The following is a 25,727-nucleotide window of genomic DNA, read 5'->3' as shown; positions in this document are numbered from 1 at the left end:
TTGTTGACTAGGCAGGGTACCACGGAAACGTGACAAAGCCAGAGCTCAAGAAAGCAGAACCATCATGGCTATGTTTTTAGGCCGCTGGACAGAGTTCACTCTACCCATACTCACTGTAGGGTCTTTGAAGTAGGGCTGAAGTGTGCATTTTAGTTCATCAATAAAATGCTGGGCGCCTAAAATGTGTTCTCATCTCTCCACTTAAGACGCATTTTTGGCCTGCTCCAAATCCTTGATCTTGACCTTTTTCTCAAAGTAACCACTTAGTACTTTCCAAAGGCTACCACATCTCCTCTTTGTTTACAGAGTTAACTGGTCAAAGGTGCAGGCAAGGCATGGGGAGCAGGTATTAATTATGTTATTGCTGCAAGTGTATAATATAGAGAAGGTATGACAAGGAAAAAAGTGGGAGAAGGGAAAAGTAACAGCAGGAATGGAGAAGCCAAACAAAAAAAGCTGAATTTTTAAAAAAGACACTGACTGGCTAGAGCAGAGATGAACAACTTTTTCTGTAAAAGGCCAGACATTAAATATTTTAGGCTTTGCAGGGAAAGAGGTCAACTTGAGGATACTATGCAGGTATTTATATAACAAGAGAGAAAACAAATTTTTACACCTTTTTTATTGACAAACTTCAAAATATAATAATTTAGTTCTTTTTTTGTAGTATAGGTCTACTAATTAGAAAAATGGAATTCTCTTAGAGAAGACAACATTTTCCTCAATTCAGGTTCAAAGTTAGTGTTCCCTGTCATCAAAATTGATTGAAAATGTTCACCTTTATTGATCTGTAATGAGATTTTACATATTCACCTTTGAAAAGGCACACAGGTACTATGGAATACTGATGTCAATCCACACGCATATAATTTTAAATTGAGCATTTCACTGTCTGGAAAGTGTTTATAGAATTCTTTTAGATTCTTCTCATGATATCTGCCCCTTTAGTATGTCAATATACACTAAATATAACTGCAGATTAATCATTTTCAACTGAATATTAGATGAAAGCGCCTCAATTGCATGGTTGAATGCATTTTGAAATACAGAAATCTTCCTTGGAGACTTTTGGAAATCTAAGGCAAACAAAACAAAACAAAACAAAACCGCTGCTGGAAGTACAGTTTGAGCTTGGGAAACATACCTACGAAGGCATTAAAACAAGCGGGTATTAAATTTCATAGAATGCTCTTTAAGCATCTATTACATGTAAGTATATCTCCTCCCTGTTATTACAGTGAACCACATTGAAACATCTGTCTAATGTTGAATTATCCTTACATTCCTTGGATAAGCCTTCCTTCCTGACCTTAACTCTTATTACACTGCTGGATTCAAAATATTACTAAGAAATTTAATTAAGGTTTGGGCATCTATGTACATAGGTAAGGCCAGCCTATACATTTTTTTCCTGTGCAAGCTTTACCTGATTACAGTATCAAGATTATACTAACCCTACAAAATGAGATGGAAATCTTTCCAAATTTTTTTATAGGCTATAGATAAAATAAGATGGGAGTTAAACTTCCTTGAAAGTTTGTTAGAACTTGCTTGACAGTAGTGCCTTTGCTCAGAAGAAAATCCCTGAGTTCAATTTCTTTTAAGGTTTTTGGTCCATATCAGTCTTTTACTTCTTCCTGGATCAATTCTGATAATTTATAGTTTCCTTAAAATTGTTCTTTTCGTATTGATTTTAAAATCTGTTGTATTTATATCTGCAGTTATACTTTTCTTCATTCTTGATGCTACTTGTGCTTTGCATTTGTCTTCATCACACTTGCCAAACGTTGTCTGTTTTACCAGTTTTATAATAAACCAGCTTGACTTGTTACCCAGCTCAATTTTTCCTGTTTCACTAATTTTTCTGTTTTTTCACTATTTTGTTGCTTATACTTTGTGTTAGCTCAATTGATGTTGAGTTTCCTGAGTGAAAAACACATTTCATTACATTTATTTTTAATCTTTTTCTAATGCATTTAAGCCTCCGCTCCTCAGATTCTAAAGGCTGCTTTTACAGAAGTCCAAGGGCAATAAAATTCACTTCCCATCCAGACGTTGAATGAATCAAACTATTTTCTTTGCTGGCTTCTAGCATTTGACAACCCATTTATGAAGCCAGCACTTCATAATTTAACCTATTAAAACATTTAAAATAGATCTCAACACATTTTCTAAGCATCAAGCCTTAAGCTTAATAAAACTGAGAATTTATTGAGGAATTGCTCAAAAATAAATGGAAGAAGAGAAGCAATAAATAAATAAATAAAGCTGACACATTCTTGCATGTGTCTTCTGGTGGACATGACATTCATTTCTATTCGGTATATACTCAGAAGTGGAAACACTGTGTCAGAGGTTGTATATATGCTTAGCTTTAGTAGGTACTCCCAAACATATTTAACTTCTACCAAGTGACATTTCCACCAGCAACATAAGAGTTCCAATTCCTTCAAATACTTGCCCAAACTATGTAAATGTTTAACCATGTAAATGGTTAAACTTTCATTTTAACCATTCTGGCGGGTATACAGTAAGATCTTATTTTACTTTCGATTTGCATTTGATCACTAATTATGTTGGGCACCCTTTCATATGTTTATTGCCCTTTTGAGATCTACTTTTATAAAGCATCTGTTGAAGTCTTTGCCTATTATTTGGACAGACTTTGTTTTTGAACCATAGGCATTCTTTCAATATTCTGGATTTGCATTCTCAGTAAGATACATATTACATATACACACCACCTTTTCACTCTTTTAGGGGGTCTCTAAGGAACAAAAAGTTCTTCATTTTAATCAAATCAAATTTATTTTTTCTTTCATCATCCTTTTAGTGTCTTATTTAAGAAATAATTGCCTGTCCCAAGTTCATATTCTCCTATGACTTCTTTTAGAAATCTAATTGTAATTTCAATGTATGAGGTGAGGTAAGTGTCCAGGTTCATTTTTTTCCCATATGAATAAGCAACTGACTCAGACTATTTCAAATACTTTTTTCCCCAGTGAATTCCACTGGCATCTTTGTAGTAAATCAAGTGTCAGTTTCTGTGTGTCTATCCTTGGGCCAATACAACTCTTAATCACTGCAACATTATGGTAAGTCTTGATACTTTATAGTGTAAACTCTTCAGCTGTTATTTTTCTTCAATACTGCCTTGGTCATTCATTAATTTCCACCAAAACCATTGGCTGAGACTTTAAAATTGCATTGAGTTTACAGTTCAATCTGTAGAGAACAGACATCTTATTGATACCGAGACTTGCAAGTCATGAAAATAAAATCTTTCCATTTATTTAAGTCCACTTTAATTTCTCCCAGAAATGTTTTGTATTTTCAGTGTAGAGGTTGTGAACATCCTTCAGATATTTCAGGATTTATTCCAAGAAATTTTTTGTTCAATAAATGGGTTGTTTTCAAATTCTGTTTTCTATTTGTTCTTTACTAAGTATTTATAATTATCATTGGTCTTTCTATACTGACCCAATATTCAACACTCTTGGTAATTCATTTATAATTTATAATAGTCCAATTATTATTCTGGAGTCTCTATGTACTCCCACACACAATCTACAAATAATAACTTTTATTTTTCCAGTTTGATGCTCTTTTATTTTCTCCTCATTACACTCACTAGAATCTTCAGTACAATGTTGAGTGGCAGTGATGACAGTGAACCCTGTCACCTAGCGAATGGAGAAACATTCAAAATTTAATTAGGATGGTTTCTATAGATATTCTTTAACATATTAATAATGTTGCCTTTTATTCCTAGTTTCCTGATTTTAACATAGATCATATGACTTTTCTCCTTTATTCTGTACATGTGGTTGATTTACAATGAATAAACAAAGTAACATTCTGCTTGATCATGATGTATTGTTCTTTAAGTCTATCACTAGATTCAATTTGCTAATATTTTGTTTAGGATTTTTGTACCAATGCTCATAAGAAATATTGGACTGTATTTTTCCTTTCTTACAACTGACGTTTGCTCTCACCTTTATTTCCTCCTTTCTACTTCCTTGGGATTCGATTTGCTTTTCTTCCTCTAGTATCTTGAAATAGAAGCCTGGAGATCACTGATTTTCAACTTTCCTTTTGTAGTAGAGACATTTAAAGCAATAAATTTCCCTCTAAGCATTGTTGCAATGACATCCCATAGTTTTTCATACAGGCATACATCAGTGAGGTTGTGGGTTCAGTTCCAGACCATCACAATAAAGCAAGTCACACATTTTTTTGGTTTCCAGAGCACATAAAAGTTTTGTTTGCACTATATTATAGTCTATCAAGTGTGCAATAGCAATATGTCTAAAAAAAAATGTGTATACCTTAATTTAAAAATACTTTATTGTTTAAAAAAAATGCTAACCATCATCTGAGCCTTAAGCAAGTCATCATCTTTTTGCTGGTGGAGGGTCTTGCCTTGATGTTGATGGCTGCTGGCTGATGAGGGTGGTGGCTGCTGAAAGTTGGGGTGCCCGTGGCAATTTCTTAAAATAAAACAACGATGAAGTATGCCACAATGATTGACTCCTCCTTTCATAAACAATTTCTCGGTAGCATGCCATGCTGTTTGACAGCATTTTACCCACAGCAGAATGTCTTTCAAAATTGGCATCTTCTCAAACCCTGCTGCTGCTTCATAAACTAAGTTTACATAATAGTCTAAGTCCTTTGTTATCATTTCAACAATCTTCACAGCATCTTCACCAGGAGTAGATTCCATATCAAGAAATCACCTTCTTTGCTCATCCTTACGAAGCAACTCATCTACTAGTTTTATCCTGAGATGGCAGCAATTCAGTCACATCTTCTGGTTCCACTTCTAATTCTAGTTCTCTTGCTGTCTCCACACCTGCAGTTACTTCCTCCATGAAGTCTTGAACCTCTCAAAGTCATCCATGAGGGTTGGAGTCAACTTCTTCCAAACTCCTGTGAATGTTGACATTTGTACCTCTTCTCATGAATTGCGAATGTTCTTAACAGCACCTAGAATCGTGAGTCCTTTCCAGAAGATTTTCAATTTCCTTTGCCCAGATCCATCAGAGGAGTCACTTTATCTGGCAGCTATAGCTTCACGAAATGTATTTCTTAAATAGTAAGACTTGAAAGTTGAAATTACTCCTTGATCCTTGGGCTGCAGAATGGGTATTGTGTTAGCTGACATGAAAACAACATTAATCTCTTTGTACATCTCCATCAGAGCTCTTGGGTGACCAGGTGCATTGTCAATGAGCAGTAATATTTTGAAAGGAATCTTTTTTCTGAGCAGTAGGTACCCACAGTGGGCTTAAAATATTCAGTAAACCATGTTGTAAACAGATGTGCTGTCATCCAGAGTCTGTTGTTTCACTTATAGACCACAGGCAGAGTAAATGTAGCATAATTCTTAAGGGCCCTAGGATTTTCAGAATGGTAAAGGAGCACTGGATTCAACTTAAAATCACCAGCTGCCTTAGCCCTTAACAAGAGAGGCAGCCAGTCCTTTAAAGCTTTGAAGACAGGCACTGACTTCTCCTCTCTATGAAAGTCCTAAATGGCACCTTCTTCGCCTACATTGAAAATCTGTTGTTTAGTGTAGCCACCTTCACTAATGATCTTGGCTAGACCTTCTGGATAACTTGCTGCAGCTTCTACATCAACACTTCACCTTGCACTTTTATGTTATGGAGGTGGCTTCTTTGCTTAAACCTCATGAACCAAGCTCTGCTAGCTTCAGAGTTTTCTTCTGCAGCTTCCTCACCTCTCTCAGTCTTCAAAGAATTAAAGAGAGTTAGGGCCTTGCTCTGGATTAGGCTTTGGCTTTAGGCAACGTCGTGGCTGGTTTGTTCTATCCAGACCACTATAACGCTCTGCCTATCAGCAATAAGGCTGTTTCGCTTTTTTATCATTCATGTGTTCACTGAAGTAGCTCTTTTAATATCCTTCAAGAACTTTTCCTTTGCATTCACAGCTTAGCTAGGTGTTTGGCACAAGAGGCCAAGCTTTTGGCCTGTCTCAGCTTTCAACATGCTTTCCTCATTAAGCTTAAATATTTCTAGCTTCTGATTTAAAGTGAGATGCATGACTCTTCCTTTCACTTGAACACTTAGAGGCCATTTTAGGGTTCTTAATTGGCCTAATTTCAATATTGTTATGTGTCAGAGAACAGGAAGTCCCGAGAAGAGGGAAAGAGTTTGAAATAATCAATATTCTCTTATATTTATTCATGTATTTACTCTGTCTAGTGATCTTCATTCCTTCCTTTAGTTCCATGCTACCATCCGCATCATTTTCCTTTAACCTGAAGAATTCCCCTCAGTACTTCAGGCAACTGTGATGGCAATAAAAATCCTTCCTATTATTTACCTGGATTAAAGCATCTTAATTTTGCCTTCATTTCTGACAGATATTTTTCATCTGGGTAAAGAATGCCAGGTAGGGTTTTTTTTCCCCTCTTTCATCACTTTCAAGATGTTACTCCATTATCTTCTAGTTTTAATAATTTTGTTGAAAAGTCAGCTATCAGTCTTATTCTGGCTCCTTTGAAGGAAATATATCCTGCCTTCTCTAAGTGCTTTTAAATGTCTCTTTATGTTTGATTTTCAGTAACTGGACTGTAATATACTTAGATACGTTTTGTTTGTTGGGTGAAGTGAATGCTTGTGTTTATCCTGTTGGGCTTACTGAGCCTCTTGGTTCAGTGACTTAAAGTTTCCCATCAGATCTAGAAAATTCTCAGCCATTTTTCCTTCAAATATTTCACTTGCCCCTTCTCCCTCTCTCCTCTTCGGGGGCTCGTATTCCACAGATTTTAGAACTTTTCTCTGTGTCCCACATTTCTCTTATGCTCTGTTTTTTTCCTCTGTGATTCAGCTTGGATATTGTCTATTGACTTGTTCCTGAGTGTTCCCACCCTGATTTCTGATGTGTCCAGCCTGTTTTCGAATCCGTCTAATTCTCAACTTCAGATACCGTATTTTCCAGGTCTAGAATACCCATTTGGTTCTTTTTAATAGACAGTTATCTATTGAGTTATCTTTTCACATGTTTATTTCTGTTTTAACATACAGTTATTTTGAATTCCACTCGCAACTTATTGGCCAAAATTAGTCACATGGCTCTACCCAACCACAAGCAGGAAAGGAATGCAATCGTACTTGTTTGGAGAGGGTATAAAGATATAAATATTTGGGGAACAGCATTAATGATTACCACCCTTGGCTAGGGTCACAAAATAACTGTCAGCCTGTGTCTAAACACAGGCATTTCCAAATCCAAATATTTGTAACCTTTTTACTATAACAAAACCTCTCTTGGGAGCTAATTTATTACTAAGTTAAATTTTTTCTATAAATTTTTAAACTAGGGAAACTTGGCTTTCTTTTCCAATCTTTGAGTGGAAAATGGATACTGAATATACTGAATGAAGTTCTCATGGTGAACTGACTGCAATAATCCATGTTCTTACAACTTTTAAATTGAGGTCTAACATATAAACGGAAAATACAATGAATTGTCACAAAGTGAACACACCTGTCCATCCATCTTCCAGGTCAAGGAACAGAACATTACCACTACCACTCAGGTCCCTCCCACACTTACTCACAATAACATTCCCCTTTTTCTTCCCCAAGGTAATCACTGCCCTTACTTGCTTCTAACAGGCCACAGTAATTTTGCCTGTTTGGACTTACAGATAAATATAATCATGTACTAAAAATGCTTTTGAGTCCGGCTTTCACTTAACATTATGTATGTGATTCAACCACACTGTGGTACGTAACTGAAGTTGGCTTATTTTCTTTCTATGTAGTATTCCATAAAGACATCATAATATATTTACTTATTCATTCTGTTCTTTTTGGACATTTGAGTTCCACTTTAGGGCTATCTCTAATGATGTACATACACTCTTGTACACCCTTGTATACATTTTTTCAGTGCACATATGCTTGTACCTCATTGAAGCTGCTTGGCCAAAGGTCATAATTAACATTTTCAGATACTGCCAAACAACGTACCAGGGGTATAATTATGCAGACCCATCAGCAGCATACAAGAGTTCTCATTTTCTAAATCTTCTCCAAGAGTTGGTATTGTGATCTGTTACATTTCCAGCAATTGTTTTTTAAGGTTCTGTACTTGTGCTATCTACAACAGTAGCCGTTGGATACATGTGGCTAGTGAAAACAAGAGAGAGGTCTAGTGCAACAAAGGAACTGAGTTATTTTTTATTTTAATTAATAGAATTTCTAAAAGTGGATACTCTTCAGTTAGTGGATAACTTTTAAGTTAATTTGGAACGACACCAACATGAGAATCCACTTATTCAACTCTAAATTTTATGGCATCTAAACATAGAGGAAGTACTTCTGATGAAAATTTAGTATCCAAATCGGGGTGGGTGGCAAATGTAAAATACACAATGAATTTCCAAGATTTACTGAGAAAGTAAAATCTGGATTTTTTTACATTAAAGATATGTTGAAATAACATTTTGAAGGTATAAGGTTAAAAATATTTTAAAAATGAATTTCACCTGCTACTTTTCACCTTTTTTAAATGGGTTAACAGAAAAAGTAAAGTTACATATGTGGCTTACACAATATCTCTACTGAATAGTGTGGCTCTACACCATATATACTGATACATAAATAATTGAAAACTAAAAAATACACAGCCTGTTAAAGTACGGATATGTTGTTTCAAATATGGTACCAATTATTTGTTACATAAAGCAATTTAACTGCTCTATTCCAGCAGAGAATCTCCCAATTTGGATACAGGTGTGCCTTCTAAAAGAGAAAACCTTACCCTAGTTTACAATAAAATGCATAATGACTAGAGCACACAAGAAGACTCTTAGTAACAAAACATTAAAGCAAGTCTTCTTGACTAGAGATTTAAGTCATGCACACACAACCCTGTTTCAAAACCAGCGAATTCAGAAAACAAATCACCCTCCATCCACACATTCTCCACCCCAAACAACTGTCAATAGAGCATACTCATTCAGAGTCAAACGCAATGACCAGGACCGAAGTTTGGGCTTCCTTTAAATTATATATTCTTAATAGGTGGTGGTTGGGCGGGAAGCGGCTGGTGCTGGTCACAGACTCTAGTTTAAAAGATAACATAAAATAAACCAGACTACTAGTTAGTATATAACCATCTAAAAAGCTAATCACACCATTACAACATCTAATGGCCTTTGAGAGAGAAGGGAGGTCAGAGCCAAACAGTGGAGTGTAAGAGCATCCTTCCTGGATGCACCAGCAGAAGAATCCCCAAAGCAAACCCTGCCCCATCACAAGGCTATCTTCTTGTGATAGCCCGGGAGTGTTACCTTCTTGTAACACACGAGGGTGTTAGCTATTTGCATTTCCCTACAAGACGAATGAAAACCCTTGGCCACCGTCCCACTCCTATACGGCTGAGATAGGGTGAAAAGCAGTCCTGGCCTCACAGGGCGGCTCAGGAAGGCCACGGAGGTCCTGGAAAAGACAGCCGGCAGGTGCAACTGGCCCCTACTCTTCGCCTCACCGCCTCCAGACAGCAAAAGAGCCCCGCCGGCCGAACCCAGCTCTCCCGTCCCGGCCCTGCCCCTCAACAGGCGAGCGTGTAGGCGGCCCAGCCCCCGCGCCCGCTTACCGAGGTCCAGGGCCTGGTGGCACCTGAGCAGCGCGGCCTCGGGCTGCTGCTGGCGCTGCAGGCTCCGCACCTGGCCCGCCAGCCTGCGCGCCCGGCACTCGGCCGGGAAGCACTTCTCCAGCAGGCCGCTCAGCACCACGTTGACGCGGCGCGCCGGCGGCCGGCCCGGCCCCGGCTCAGCGCAGCGCCTGCACACCGTGAGCCCGCACGGCAGCGTCACCGGCTTGTGCAGCAGCCGCTGGCAGCGCGGGCAGTCCAGCAGGTCCCGAGGCGCCGCGGGCACCGAGGCCGACGGCCCCCCGCTCGGCGCCTCCCCGGGGGCGCGGCCTGGCTTCCCCACCGGCGGCCGCCGGTCGCGCGGGCCCGGGACGCACGCCAGGCCGCTCGCCAGCTCCCCCAGCTCGTCGGGGCGCAGCGCCCCGAGCCGCGCGGCGCCGCGAAACGCGCCCAGGGCCTCGGGGAGGCGGCCGGCGCGGGCCAGCGCGTCCCCCAGCCGCAGGCACAGGCCGCGGTCGGGCCGCGCCAGGCCGGCCAGCGCGGAGCGGAAGAGCTCGGCCGCCGTCTCGTACTCGCCCGCGCGGAAGGCCTCGTCGCCCTTCTCCACCCGCTGGGCGAGCGGCTCCCCGCAGTCGCAACCGCGACAGGGGGGCGGCGGCGGGACCGGCTCGGGGCTCATCACCGCGGGGCTGCGGCGACTAGGGCCGGAGGGAATGACGAAGAAGGGAGGATGCTCGCTGCCCGGGCCCGGCGGCTGCAGCGCGGGCGCCGCCTTCGCCGAGAGCCACGCGCGTCTGTGGGTGGGCGGTGCGCGGCGGGCTGCGCGACCACCGCCGGGGGCGGGCGCAGGGTGGGGCCGCGTCTCCCACGCGGCGTGGGCGGCCGGGGGCGGGGCGGGCACGGTGGGCGCGGCCGAGCCCCGGCCCGCGGGGAACGCTCTCCTCGCTCCCCTGGCTTAGGCAGCCGGGCCGCAGGCGGGAAGGCGGTGACCTCTTCCCGTTCGGCGTCTCCGCAAACCCTCTCCCTCCTCGCCCCGGGCGGCCCCGCGCGCGCGTCTGCGTGCGCGCTCGTCTCCACGCGCCCTCGTCCCGCGCGTTCTCTGCCCGCCCCGCGCAGCTCCTCGGCCGTCCGCTGCCGCCCCCGCGCCTGGAGCAGGTGTCTTCGGCCCGCCGTGCCCCCTGGTCCCCGCACCGAGTGCCAGCCTGGCTCCAAGGCCTGGCCAAGCCCACCTGCGGTTGTGGTTAAAAAGAGAACCGATAAATAAGTACCAGGGATGTAAGGTGCAGCATGAGGACTATAGCTAACACTGCTGTACCATATACGGGAAAGTTGTTAAGAGAGCAAATCCTAAGAGTTCTCATCCAAGGAGAAAATTCGTTTTTTCTTTTTTTCCTTTCTTTCTTGCATCTATATGAAAAGATGGAAGGTAGCTGAACCTATTGTAAACATTTCAACAATATATGTAAATCAAACCATCATGCTGTATGCCTTAAACCTATATAATGATGTATGTCAATTATTTTTTAATATAACTGGAGAAAGAGAAAGAGACAGAGAAAACTGAGGGAACGTTATCCAGCATATCACTGTAACCCTAGCTTTGACTTAGGAAATTGTGTTAAATGACCAGGAAGCCTGAAGTGGGCGCTGATCGGATCCCATCATCAGTAAGCTTCTCTTAACGGAACTCTAGATGTTAGAGACATTTTAGAGCTCTAATTTAGACAGAACTCTAACACAGCATGTGAGGAAATACCAGACTAAGTACTGGAAAGGATCTGAGACATGGAAAATTGTATTGTGTCCTTGATAGGAAAGTAGAGATAGAATTTCTAAAACTGTCTCCTACCGTGCAGTACTACAGAGAGAAGTTGCTGGAAGGAGGGAGTTAAAAACTACACATAACCTGCTCTTCTCTCCCTAGTGCTCCGCCATCTGTTTCATGCTATGTATTTGAATGCAATAAAATGCATTATAGTATTCCAAAATCTGTACTGTTCATTATTTCAAGTCGAAATGTCTTCATTCTAAATTTGTGAAGTTTTTCTACATCTAAAACTGGCTAAAGAAAATATAAAATACTCCCATCAAATCTGGCTTGGAAGAAGGGAAATGCCTCATTAAGTGAGGTGAGAAAATTTTAGATGAGTTCGTAAAACGGAAACGGAGACAACTTTGGCCAGCCTCCTAGTCCCATGATAAACATGCAGAGCAAATCCCCCTGCCACCCCCTCCATCCGCCACCTCCCACCTTTCCAAGAATGATTTTTCTCCTCAGCTTTCTATTTTGACTGACAACGGTTGTAGTCAAACTAGGTTTTGATCTGTTCCTCATTACTGAATGGGTCCAAACTCTCTTTTTCATCACTCTTTGGGTTTTCATCTACTCTCTTTATGTAGTAACAATTCACTTGGATTTGAAGGTTGCTTATCCAACAAATTCACCACCAACAACTGGGAAGCTGCCGGGGGGTGGGGGGCAGCTTTTGAATAGTTAAAATTGTTGCAACAGACTCTACACTAAGGACTATGAAACCTTATGATCTCGGATCTTATTTGTTCTTTTAGACAAATTTCTAGCAAGAGAACAGAAAGGAGACGCTGATCGGAGGTATGCCTGCTGAGAGCAAGAAGTGTGTAAAGTAAAAATATCAATGTATTGTGAGATTTATAACATGCAGAAATAAAGTGCGTGACAGAAATAGCACAAAGGCCAGTAGAGAAAAACAGAGGGCTACAAAGTTCTAATACTGCATGTGAGATGGTGTAGTCACTTGAAGGAATATTGTAGTGAGCTAAAGATACATACTCCAAACCCTAAAGCAGCCACCTAGATAACACAATATTTATAGTTGAACGTCCAACAAAGGAGATAAATGAAATTATTCTACAAAAATAAAGTCTATTAACCCAAAAGAATGAAGAAAAAGAGAAGGGGGAATAAAAACAGAGGAGATGAATAGAAAACAAATAGCAAGATGGTAGATTGAAACTCAACCATATCAATCAATGTTAATTAAATATTAATGGTCTAACCACTATAATTAAAAGGCAAAATTGTCAAATTGTATATAAAAGGAAGGTCCATATATACGCTGCTTCCAAAAAAAAAATAAGATACATATAAGTAAAAGGTAAAAGTTAAATAAGAAGATACAAATAAGTTAAAGGTAAAAGGATACAAAAACTTGTTTCATCTTAACCCTTATCAAAATAAGGCGATAGTGACTACACTGATATCTGACCAAGGAGATTTCATAGCCAAGAATATTACTAGGAGAAAAGATGGCCATTTCATAATGATAAAGGGGTCAATTGGTCAAGAGGACATAACAATCATAAACAAGCATGTACCTAATAATGGAGCTTCAAAATGTACGGGGAAAAATAACGATAGAACAGTAAAAGGAAATAGGTAAGCTCAAAAACTGATAGAACAGTAAGGGGGAATAGGTAAATTCACAATTACACTTGGAGATTTTAATACCCTTCTCCCAACAATCAATAGAACACATATACTGAAAGTCAATAAGGATATAGAAGACTTGAATAATACTACCAACCAGCTTGAGCTATTTGACACTTGTAGAACATTCCACCCAATACCAGCAGAATATGCATTCTTTTCAAGTGCATGCAGAACAGTTATCAATATTACAATACATATTTGAGCCACAAAATAAGTCTCAATAAATTTAAAAGGATTCAAGAAATCAAGTCATACAAACAATGTTCTCTGACCACAGTGGATTGACAATAGGAATCAATAATAGAAAACTATTTAGAAAATCCTCAGTTATTTAGAAATTAAATAACATATCTCTAATTAGCCCATGGAACGAATAATTGGATTTCTGTATAGTAGCCAAAGTGGAAATTGAAATTTTAGAAACTATACCATTTATAATATCATAAAAATGTGTAAAACATGTACACTAAAAACTACAAAATGCCACTGAGAGAAATCAAAGGAGACCTAAACAAATGAAGAGATATACTGTGTTCAAGGATTGAAAGACTCAATGTTAAGATGCCAATTCTCCCCAAATTGATCTATGGATTCAACTCCATGTCAATCAAAATCCCAGAATGGCTTTTTGTAGAAATTCACAAGCTGATTTAAAAATTCACATGAAAATACACAGCATCTAAAATATCCAAAAACAACTTTGAAAAAAGAACAAAGTCTTTAAGACTCATTATAAAGCTACAGCCTTCAAGACAGTGTGGGTTTTGTGTCAGACAAGTAGATCAATGGAATAGGATAAAGATTCCAAAAATCGACCCACACATATCTATGGGCAGTTGATTTTCTACAAAGGCTATTCAGAGAAAGGATAATGTTTACTTTCAGCAAACAATGCTGGAATAATTGGATATCTATATACAAAAGAAAAAGAAGGAGGAGGAGGAGGAGGAAGAGAAAATCTTTGATCGATATCTGGCATCGTATTGAAAATTAACTCAAAAAGGACTTATAAGTAAAACCACAGAACTTCTAGGGGGAAAATGCATGGGAGAGAACTTTTATTACATAGGTCTCAAATATAACAACGAAATCATGACCCATAAGAGAAAAAACAAGAAAGAAAAAAGGAGTGCCTTACCTCCAGGAACTGGTCTGACGCTCTCGGGGAGACCTAAGTATTATTACAAAGCTGGCCTGATGCTCACAATTAGTTAATGTTGTTAATGTTGTTCTCCTGTTGGAATAAACAATCTCATAGAATACCAACATCAGACAAAGTCATCTTGAGCCCACAATAAAGTAAAACAAAAACAAGGTCACTGTGCAACCCACAAAATATCAACCATCTTCCTCTCTCAGCTAATCCTAAGCCTAAGCCTAAGCCTAAGCCTAACCCTCTCCCAGTAAAACGAAAGACTACTACTTCTTTACCAAGTACAGCTTTATCTTCTGATTTGCCCTCCTTATAAATAAGGTTTACTGGGATATCCAATCATAGAATTGCACCTGCTTTCTGATAGGATCCAATCTAGAGTGAATTCCCACTTCCTTAGATCGTTTCCAAAATCACCCAACCAAAGCCCAAATCCATGTTTGGGCATACAAATACTCAAAAACTGCATTTATGTCTAAATATTTGGAATTCTTTAATTTTGTACCTTAAAAAAAACAAGATTTTTGCTTATAAATTATGTTTTGTTATTAAACAACTAGGTAAGACAATTTCAGACAGCTTTTTATTAGAACCTTAATCTGAAAAACAATGTTACAGATGTAGCTAGTTTCCCCCAGTAAATGAAAAGCCAATTAGAGATAACGGTCACTCTATTTTGTCTTTTTTAACATTGATTTTTGAAATACTAGACCTCTTGATTTTCTTTATTAGAATTTTGGTGAGAATACAGCTTACTGATCTAATGAAGCTCCTCTTGAAACAAATTTTAAAGCTCCTTATTAATTTTTTGTACTTCAACATCACTTTAAAAAAAAAAAAAAAAAACCCAATAGTCCTCTATGGGAATGGACTAAATAATACATTCCTAAGAGTAAATAGAATTTTACTGTGTGTAACAGTCGAAACCCCCAGAGGACACAGATGCTTGGAAACACTGAGTCAGGAGGACCCCTCTGTGTGCTCCCTCCCCCCACTGAGCATGCTCAGTAGTCCCCTCGGAAACACAGAGGCTCCTTTGCAAATCTATGCAGCCATAACCCTGGGCATCCTAGACCACCCTGCTTTTCTGGTAGTTACCTCCATGCGGTATTTTCTGGAAACGAAGGGCCACAAACTGCTGTCCATTCACCCTCCTTGGACCTGGCTGTACAGTGTGCAACAGTAGAGCAGGGTGTCCCAGCACAGCTGCCCAAAGTGCCAGAGCAGAAAATGCTGGTCCTCCAACGGTTTGTTACCAGCCAATGATGAGGTGAGTCCACAGACTGAAGTAAGTACAATTTGACATGTCTGGGCTTTCCGAGCCGTGGGTCTCTCAGGGAACAGCATACAGACGGGAGGGGTTGTGGTCAAGGTCACCCAGTGAGCTGCCTGTGGCTCCTGCAGTGTGTGAATAAAAGCACAACGTGTGATATCTGCCACATGTGTCCTAAAAGTGTATAAAACTCCAAGAAAATGTATGTTATTTTATAATTTGCCAGTTTCACAATCATTACAAGAAGTCAATTTTTTAAATCTATGATTGACCATTGTTAGGTAAAAGAGAGAAGTAAAATCTCTATTATTTATTTTAAACCTTGATGTACAGATGGGAAAAAAAACTTCACTGGCCTTTTTTTTTTCCTAGTAAAGACACACATTTTCTGAATGCAGCTGCAGAGGTAAACCTAATGATGATGGTCTAAGTGATGTCAAGAAGTGAAGACCAAAATTGTTAGTGTTCCTTGGAAGCGTGATTTCTCCCATGCCGAGTTTGGGTTTGCAGCCATGATGGATGGTAAAAGGCTAAGGCCGCTTTGTTGTTTGGAATGTGCTGGGTTACGGACCAAGAAAGTCATCAAAACCTAACTGGCATTTATGAGTAAACTAGAGAGAAGTAAGAGTCAAACTAAAATAACTCTTTGAAAGAATGGGTATGGAATTAAAAAGTTAACAGAAGAAATGTTTAATATGTTACATATAACATTAGTGTTTCAAGTGTATCTTATAAAGTAACACTTGGAAATAGTAAAGTATATAAGTGTGTATCAGAGATATTTGTTTAAAACAGAAGAATCTTGGATAAACAACAAAGTCCTACTGTATATTTAATATATGTGAACTATATTTAATATATGTGATAAACCACAATGGAAAAGAATATATATATATAGTATAACTGAATCACTTTGCTGTACAGCAGAAGTTAACACAACATTGTAAATAAACCATACTTCAATTTTTTTAAATGCCAAAAAATAAAATTAAAAAAAATAAAGTAGGTGAATGACATGCAGCTCAAAGTATTCAGGAAGTAGCAAATGTTATGGAAAACTAACTCACAGAATAAATAAAACTAGCAAAGCACTGCTCACTGCAACTTGATGAATACACAAATATCAGCAACAAGGCAATTCTTTTAGTATAATTTGAACGTGATGGTCAATGAAGGAGGATGCCTTATTTCAGCATTGTTGCTGACAAACACAGCTAGCTCCAAACAGTGTAACACAGGGAAGGATTTCATAGGAAAGATTCTTGAAAAAGTGTGATCTGAAAGTTAAGGTGCAATGACAGGAAAATACCCTGAAATTGTCACCCAGGTTAAGAAGCATGTGCCAGGATATAAAATAACGCACTGCTTCTTTCATCGAGAAACTCTTGCTATGAAAAAAACTAAAGTGTCATTAGTGACGTCACAAAAGTTGTAAAATGCGTAAACGCAAATGTGTTAATTCAAGATTATTCTCTTTATTTTTTTAAAATAAATTTGTTTGGTTTGTTTGGTTGGTTGCACCGGGTCTTAGTTGCGGCAGGTGGGCTCCTTAGTTGTGGCTTGCAAACTCTTCATTGCGGCATGCTTGTGGGATCTAGTTCCCTGACCAGGGATCGAACCCTGGCCCCCAGCATTGGGAGCGTGGAGTCTTAACCACTGTGCCACCAGGGAAGTCCCTAAGATTATTCTCTTTATTATGTGAAAATACAAATGCTAATCACAAAGAACTATTATTGGCTATGGAGGTATGTCAAGGGGAAAAGTTCTACTGAAGATGTTTGAACTACAGAATGAACGCTTAGAGCTTTTGCAGTATAGTTGTCCCTCTGTATCCCGTATCAGTGGGGGATTGGTTCCAGGACACCCCTCAGATGCCAAAATCTGCAGATGCTCAAGTCACTTATATAAAACGTTATGGTATTTGCATATAACCTATGCACATCTTCCATATATTTTAGATCATCGCTAGATTACTTACAATACCTATTATAATGTAAATACTATGTAAATAGTTGGTAAAAAACGATGTAAATGCTATGTAAATAGTTGCCAGTGTGCGAAGCAAATTCAAGTTTTGCTTTTTGGAACTTTCTAGAATTTCTTTTTTTTCTTTTTTTTTTAATTGAAGTATAGTTGATTTACAATGTTGTAGAATTTATTTTTTTTGAATATCTTCCATCCACAGTTGGTTGAGGAATCTGCAGATGCAGAGGGCTGAAACTCTTTAAGAAGCCAGTTGGATTCCAGTTTTTAGATATGTAAATTGTGCTTATTTGTCTGATACTTTTGTATTTTTAATGACCTTAATACTTCCACTCGAGCAATCTTATCAATTTCAGATAAGATTGAGGGCAGAGCGGAGAAAGCCTGGAGGAAGAGTGTCTACAGATTGTTGGGATGTGTTCCATGCCTTAACCACAATTATCAATTATTTAGGAAATGTTCTTGATGTTGCACATCTGTAAAAAGCTACCATTACACATTTTACACATTGGATATAATGCTTTGAATGTAATTTTTCATCAAAAGAACTTATAAGATATTAAAAAAGCGGGAATAATTACTTTCATCAAAAGGTAATTTAAATTCAACTATAGGGGCTTCCCTGGTGGCGCAGTGGTTAAGAATCCACCTTCCAATGAAGGGGACATGGTTTCAGGCCCTGGTCTGGGAAGATCCCACATGCTGTGGAGCAACTAAGCCCGTACGCCACAACTACTAAGCCTGCGCTCTAGAGCCCGCGAGCCACAGCTACTGAGCCCGAGTGCCACAACTACTGAAGCCCACGCACCCTAGAGCCTGTGCTGTGCAACAAGAAAACCACCACAATGAGAAGCCCGCGCACCGCAACAAAGGGTAGCCCCGGCTCACCGCAACTAGAGAAAGCCGCGCACAGCAACGAAGACCCAATGCAGGCAAAAATAAATAAATAAATAAATTTATAAACAAAAAAATTCAACTATAACTTTACTGGGCAAATTGTTGGAACTGGCTACCAATGAAGGGTTGAAGATTAATTTTGAAATTATAGTGCAATACCACTTGCCTCATTCTGGATTCATGGAAAGTTTTTTAAAATTTAATTTTGTTTGTTTGTTTTTTGCTGCGTTGGGTCTTCCTTGCAGCGCGCGGGCTTTCTCTAGTTGCAGTGAGCGGGGCCTACTCTTTGTTGCGGTGCACGGGCTTCTCATTGTGGTGCCTTCTCTTGTTGCAGAGCACAGCCTCTAGGTGCATGGGCTTCAGTAGCTGCACCACATGGGCTCAGTAGTTGTGGCATGCGGGCCCTAGAGCGTGTAGGCTTTAGTAGTTGTGGCGCAAGGGCTTAGTTGCTCCGTGGCATGTGGGATCTTCCTGGACCAGGGCTCGAACCCGTGTCCCCTGCATTGGCAGGCAGATTCTTAACCACTGCGCCACCAGGGAAGCCCGCTAAAATGTAAATTTTTAAAGTTAAAAATTTTATCAACATTCCTCTGTGAGATGGTTTCTCTACTGTTAGTGTTATTAAAACAAAATGTAGAACAGAACAGAAAAATTATCTCCTGCAAATAGCATTATTGGCAATCTAATTTAGATTAGATTAATTAACAAGTAGGAAGCAAGTTCATCTGTCACCCTGAAAAGTTTATGTATTAATACACGTGGTATTTATTCAAAGGGTGAATATAGGCATTTCATAAGGGGAATCATCATTTCAATCATGAGTTTTATCTAGTTAGAATTGTGGAAACACCAAAAGTTACAAGTGTATAGATTAATTACATACACACATGCATACTTTCAATGAATGTGTACAGGTTTATAAATTTTTTCTCTTCCTAATTGCATTATTTGTAGTGAGGTGGGTAGACCTAGAGTCTGTCATACAGAGTGAAGTAAGTCGGAAAGAGAAAAACAAATACTGTATGCTAACACATATATATGGAATCTAAAAAAAAAAAAAGGTTCTGATGAACCTGGGGGCAGGACAGGAATAAAGATGCCTATATAGAGAATGGACTTGAGGACACGGGGAGGGGGAAGGGGAAGCTGGGACGAAGTGAGAGAGTGGCATGGACATATATACACTACCAAATGCAAAATAGATAGCTAGTGGGAAGCAGCCGCATAGCACAGGGAGATCAGCTCGGTGCTTTGTGACCACCTAGAGGGGTGGGATAGGGAGGGTGGGAGGGAGACGCAAGAGGGAGGGGATATGGGGATATAAGTATACATATAGCTGATTCACTTTGTTATAAAGCAGAAACTAACAGAACATTGTAAAGCAACTGTACTCCAATAAAGATGTTTAAAAAAAAAAAAGGAGCACACCCCTCCCCGCTAAAAATAGTCAGTAGTTTCCCAACCTTCCCCTTTCTTCTCCTATTTTACGGTAGAAATAAAAATGAGGAAACTGAGGCAGAGAGAGTTTTGGCCCAGGAAGGGTCAGTGCTGAGATCCGAACCCAGGCCAACCGGGACTGTTGTTCTCGGCCCTTGACCCCATGCGTGCCCTGCTGCCTTCTGTACTCAACTCTAGGACTTGGGCATTGGCAGCCCTCTTTGTAGTGGGGGCCTGTGGTCCTCCAGGTGTTGGAATGTTCCTTGACCCTGATCTCCCTCCATTCAACTTTTTTGGCCTGAAATGTACCTCCTATGAAACTATTTTTACGGTGCTTTTGTCATCTGCATTATTTGGGTGCTCTACTAAACTACTACCAAACTACTAAAGCAAACAGCGTTTCTCCCCCCAGGCATTCCAAAAGAAAAGAAAAGAAACTGGTGTTTTAAGTTTTCCTCAGGAGCTTCGTTCAGCAAGGTCAGTTGAAGACTCCTCCGGTGCCCTGCAGGGGACAGCAGGAGCCGTGGACCACCCATGCAACGTGGTGGGCAGTGACTGGCCTGGGAATGAGGAGACGTGGATTCTAGTCTCGATTGTGGCTGTTACTATGTGAACTGGGGCTTTAGTTCCCTCACCTGTAAATGAGGCAATGACCAGTAAAATACCCAATCTCCAAAGCTGTTCTCAGAATCAAACAAGCTAGTGTACGTGGAAGTGCTATATAGAGTATAAAGGGCCAGATAAAAGGATTAGCAATGTTAGACCGACCAAGATCCCATCCCGTTTGACAGGGACTTAAGGCATCATAGTGGATGCTCCCAATTAGGAGAAGCCACTCAGTTTACACAGTGTGACCATAGGAGGGGTCAGTGGGCCTGACCCCTGCAGACGGTGAGCACCCCAGGGCCAGATGGCAGGAGCTCTTATTTTGTCACCATGGGTCCCTCAGAAGCCCACCTTCAAGATCATTCTATTGAGTTTCATCATCTCTGCATCGTTTGGGGACCACATGTTGTAGATTATCTCTTGTCGAGGCTGAGAAGGACCTGGTAAGTTCTGTCCTTCCTGGTTTGTGCTCAGGGCCAGTCCCAGCTCCCTCTGAGAGCTGCCTGGGCTAGCTGGGCTTCAGGTCTCACCCCGCCCTCCCCATCCCTCTGCTGCGGAGAAGTGCCATTCGCTGGGCTGCACACCCAGCCAGCTGGCTTGCTTCTTCCAGACCGTGATGTCAGAAACCCATTCTAATGAACTGCTGCCTAATTATCAGCCTAATTAGGGGCACCTGCTGGGGAAATCGGCCCCTCTGATCCAGGTTCCTGCCGGACCTGTCACAGTTAATTTGTCCCTGGATAAGCAAGGGCTGACTCGGGTCTCGTTTTCACATGACGTTTGGTTAGCTGTCCTCCGCTTAGTCACTTGGATAATTGGGAGTAGGCTCTGCTGTGTGGCGGGTGGGCAGGACACAGCTCCCAGACCTTGCTGCTCTGACGGCCGGCAGTACTGGCATCACCCAGAGCTGATTAGGAAGGAAAGATCTCAGGCCCCACCCAGAACATGCATTTTAACCAGAGCAGAAGAGTTGCCAGAGGCACCTGAGGGCATTCAGGGACAACATTTCCTCTGGAGTGAAAAGGAGACCGAATGAGCAAGACCGAATTGGAGGAGTGAAGGGGAATATAGTTATACCACCTGCAAGGAGGGGAAGGCACTGGATCGCCCTTGAGGCCGGGGGTTCTGACTCGACATGGGCAAGTCCCTCTTAGCGGTGGGGTGGCCCACCTAACCCAAGTAAGCCCTAGAGACGGATTAAATAAGCCTAAATCCTGGTCTCTGGATAATCCTAACTTCAAAACAGCAACACTCATCTGACACACCTAAAACAAGGTCAAACTGAACAAGAATGAACAGAGTGAACCAAGAATTTATGCAAAAAAGCCAAAAGCCAGAAACAAAACCCTAAACCCAGGCAACATCTGGGGACAAGAGCAAGTTAAAATAAATGATACTTATAAGACTTATATAGTTGTATAAATTACTATGGGGTTAGCTCTTTGTCCCCTTGGTACCAGGGAGGATGGATGAGAAGATGCCATCAGAGAGGAATCATGAAAAGAGTCTGAGATAAGGAATTAGAAGACCTGAGTTTGAACTCTGGTTCCACCTTAAACCTTAACAGTTTCAAACCTTTAACTTTGTTGACAGTATGCAATAAAACGAGGCTCACAGTATGTGTCTCCAGGAGTATTGTGGGAATCAGCAGGATGGTTGGAAAGCACCTGTCTTCTCTGGCACCTGAGTCAGTGCAGTGTATCATTCATTCCCTCATTCCTCAACCCCAGATGACATTGGCCTTGGCAGGGCCTGGGGTTGGCTGCACCTTGGATTAAGGGGCTGCACTCCTGGACGTGGGGAGGCTGCAGGGTGAACCTCCCCCTGCGGTGGAATCACACGTTCTCTTTTAGAGAGGAGCCATTTGCAGGTCTTTGGGTGGAGTTCTGGTGTATGGGCCCAAGACGAGGAACCCATTCCGGCCCTTGTACTGGCCAGAAAGATCCACAACAACAGTGAGAATCATCTCTCCCAGCTGATTTTGAAATCGGTCTTCTCCATGTATTTATACGTTTTCTGCAATTTGTTTACTATGCAGACCTTGCCTTCTCCTAGCCCAAAGGTGCCTAGGTCACACTCCTCTCAATTATATTTCACAGCTAACCTGATCATATAAAAGGAAGTCTGATGCTGAGAGAAGTTTTGATTACAAAGTAAGACTTTTAGATAGCACGTTTTATAACCCTACAGATTTATAGGTTCCAGTAACTACAGATACTACAGATATACAGATACTACTACAGATTTACAGGTTCCATTCATTTATAATGAAATTTATAATTTATAATTTATAATATAAATTTATAATGAAATGAATATCCAGTCATGTAGCACGTAGTGCAATGGCAGTGAGAGCAAGAAAGGTACGGGCTACAAATGAATGAGGCATTCATATAACATTAAAAAGCTCTTCCCATTGAATGGTCAGTACAAGAGGTTCTGAAGCATAAAGATGTGCAATTTCATAAATACTATGGCTAAACAAGTGGGTAGCAAAAGCACTCAGATCCATATAAATCATGCTGCAGATTCTGTTAAAAGATTTTATGGGGACTTCTCTGGTGGTGCAGTGGTTGAGAATCTGCCTGCCAATGCAGGGGACACAGGTTCGAGCCCTGGCCCGGGAAGATCCCACATGCCGCGGGGCAACTAAGCCCGTGCGCCACAACTACTGAGCCTGCGCTCTAGAGCCCGCGAGCCACAACTACTGAAGCCCGCGTGCCTAGAGCCCATGCTCCGCAACAAGAGAAGCCACCACAATGAGAAGCCCGCGCACCACAACGAAGAGTAGCCTCCGCTCGCTGCAACTAGAGAAAGCCCGTGCGCAGCAACGAAGACCCAACACAGCCAAAAATAAATGAATTAATTAATTAAAAAAAAAAAGATTTTATGAAATGCCTTGGGGGAAAAAACATGCTGATCTACTCACAGATGTTGGTGGGCAAGTTTGTACTCATTTATAGTTTAAAATTAGTCCTTGTCTAAATCTTTTGCCTTATTGTTAAAAAATGGTCGGGGGAGAAACGCTCAGGAAAACAAAAGTAACAGGTATTGGAGAACAAAGTGAAAGATATTACACACAAAAAAGAAGAGAAGGAGGAGAAAGAAAAACTAAAATACAACTGGGGGGAGTTCCCTGGTGGCCTAGTGGTTAGGATTCCGAGCTTTCACAGCCACGGCCAAAAAAATAAAAAATAGAATAAAAAATACAACTGGAAATTTCCTTCTATTTGAGATAACAAGAGAAAAGGATCTAGGGATCATAGTGAACCACAAACAAAACTCAAGGCAGCATTGTGGTGTATGTAGATGGAAGGTAAGTGTATTTGTTGCCATGGCTAAGAGCAGGAACTGAGTGTGTTTTAGGAAGAGCACTGGACTGGGGTCAGAAGCTTCTAGAAGTGACTGCCATGCACATTATGTTCACGAGGATCCTGTGGCTCTGTTCAGGCTGATTGGGAAATAGGGCAGGACTTTCTGTCATAAGCTGCTTGTAGAGATTAGATAAACCAGTCTATTAGTTCATACTGCTGCAGAAAATCTCTCAGACTTTGGATATTTCCCCTAATTTATGTAAGCCTAAGTTTTTCATCTATAAAACAATGAGGATAGACAAAATGCTCTCTGATGGTTGAATTCTCTTCTATGAGTCTCAGAGGGAAGTTGGCCTTGGAAAGGATGGCCACTGTCAGAGCTGGGTTCCACGGATGAGTGAAGTATCCAGAATAAGGGGCAAATCAAGTCTATTTGGAACGGCCACATTCAAGCTCTAGAAAGCCCGATACAAATACCAAGTCTGAAGAACTAGAGCTAGGAGGAAGGTTTGAATCCTCAGCGTCAAGGACTCCAACTCAAGACTAAGTTCAGGAGGAATACAGTTTGAGGAAAAATTATAAGGGAGTTGGGGTGAACACAGGATGGCATCATAATTTTCTAACTTTCCATTATATCTCCTCCTAAAAATGGACAGAAAAATTAGGACAGAAAGAAAAATCAGCAGAAGAAAAGACTAAGTGACTCGATATTCCACAAGACACAAATATGTACAAGAAGACAAAACCATCTGCCAGCAGTAGGACCTTCACAGGTCCCACATGAGATACGCAGCCATGTGGACGGAAGAGAAGATCCCAACAATGGACCACAACTTGTGTGGGAACCTCTGCAAGTGGGTCTGAACATAAAAGGCAGAATGGGAGAAGGTCTACAGGTTCCCGTTTGGTGTGAGAGCAGAAGGACCACAGGGTCCCACCGAGGGGCAGTGGGAAGATGAAAGAGTGGCCTACACCTTTACCAAAATCTCCCTTCTACTAGGACAATGGTTCAACTGCCAGCAGTAACTTCAGATTGAGCTGGTAAGAACTGGGGCAGCAATACTGAGAAACGGAAGGGTCAGAGGAGCCAGATGTCGTTTTTTATAACTCCCTGGTAACAGCAGAGGAAGAAGCCATGAAGCTAGGAAAGCTACCCTGGTCCACCCCACCCTGTACACTGAAATCTGTTCCTAAAAATACAGGAAAATGCTCCTTATTGAAAAATCAACATGAAAAAGAATTGCGATTCAATTTTATGTAAAGATTTATGAATAAAAATAGAACGCACAATAATATGACAGAACTGAAATAAAAATAGCTTGTGTAATTTAAAATGTGTCTAATTTAAATATGTAACAACAATAACAAAAAGGAGAGATGGTAGTAAAAAAAAAAAATAACACTGTTGCATTGTAAAGAAGGAATAAAAGCTGTAATTGAAACTATACTATCTCCTTGCAGTCCCGACAAGATGGTTCAGAATCATCTTTCCCTGGGCCTACCCACTAAGCACAACTATACATCCTGAAAATAACGCAAGAGGCAACCAAAGGAGATACTCCAAATGTGGTAAGAAGAAGACAAACTGGTCTGGGAACTGAGGACGGGAAGAACAGCACTTGGCGGGGTGTTTTACATCCCAGAAGACAGTGGCCTGGACCTGGTATGTTTTGACCCCTGACCCGGCAACAGAAGGTAGCCCAGGTAGGCTAATTCTTCCCCCACATCTAATGGGAGCCAATCTGACACGGCCATCAGGTGAGCCCAGCAACACCAGTAAGGGGATGGATTGGGAGCCCAGCAAACAATAAGCAGACAAGGGAAATGCCCTACTTTTCTGCTGGGCTTGAGCCTTCCCTCCCCCAGGAGACAGACAGCAGTATGGAGGGCCTGGGGGACCGCTTCTGCATCTTAGGTGGCATGCCAGACACTCAGGTCAAGAAAACAGCACCAGAAGCTTCT

The 25,727-nt window shown here is 41.1% G+C and overlaps 1 protein-coding gene across 2 annotated transcripts in view; it reads right to left on the bottom strand.

The window, feature by feature from the left end:
- LONRF2 (LON peptidase N-terminal domain and ring finger 2) overlaps positions 1 to 25,727 on the bottom strand; it is a 134,435-nt gene that overhangs the window by 95,006 nt on the left and 13,702 nt on the right. For both annotated transcript variants that reach the window (XM_082356172.1, XM_082356171.1), the window contains exon 3: positions 9,637 to 15,653. In XM_082356172.1, coding sequence (XP_082212298.1) covers positions 9,637 to 10,312 — 676 coding nt within the window. In that variant the 5' untranslated portion in view covers positions 10,313 to 15,653. The remainder of the gene's footprint in view (positions 1 to 9,636; positions 15,654 to 25,727) is intronic.

The sequence above is a fragment of the Balaenoptera borealis genome (genome assembly GCF_965194805.1).
Source record: "Balaenoptera borealis genome assembly, chromosome: 15".
NCBI lineage: Eukaryota > Metazoa > Chordata > Mammalia > Artiodactyla > Balaenopteridae > Balaenoptera > Balaenoptera borealis.
The sequence above is the reverse complement of the archived record's forward strand: the minus strand, read 5'-3'. Positions and strand labels throughout refer to the sequence as shown.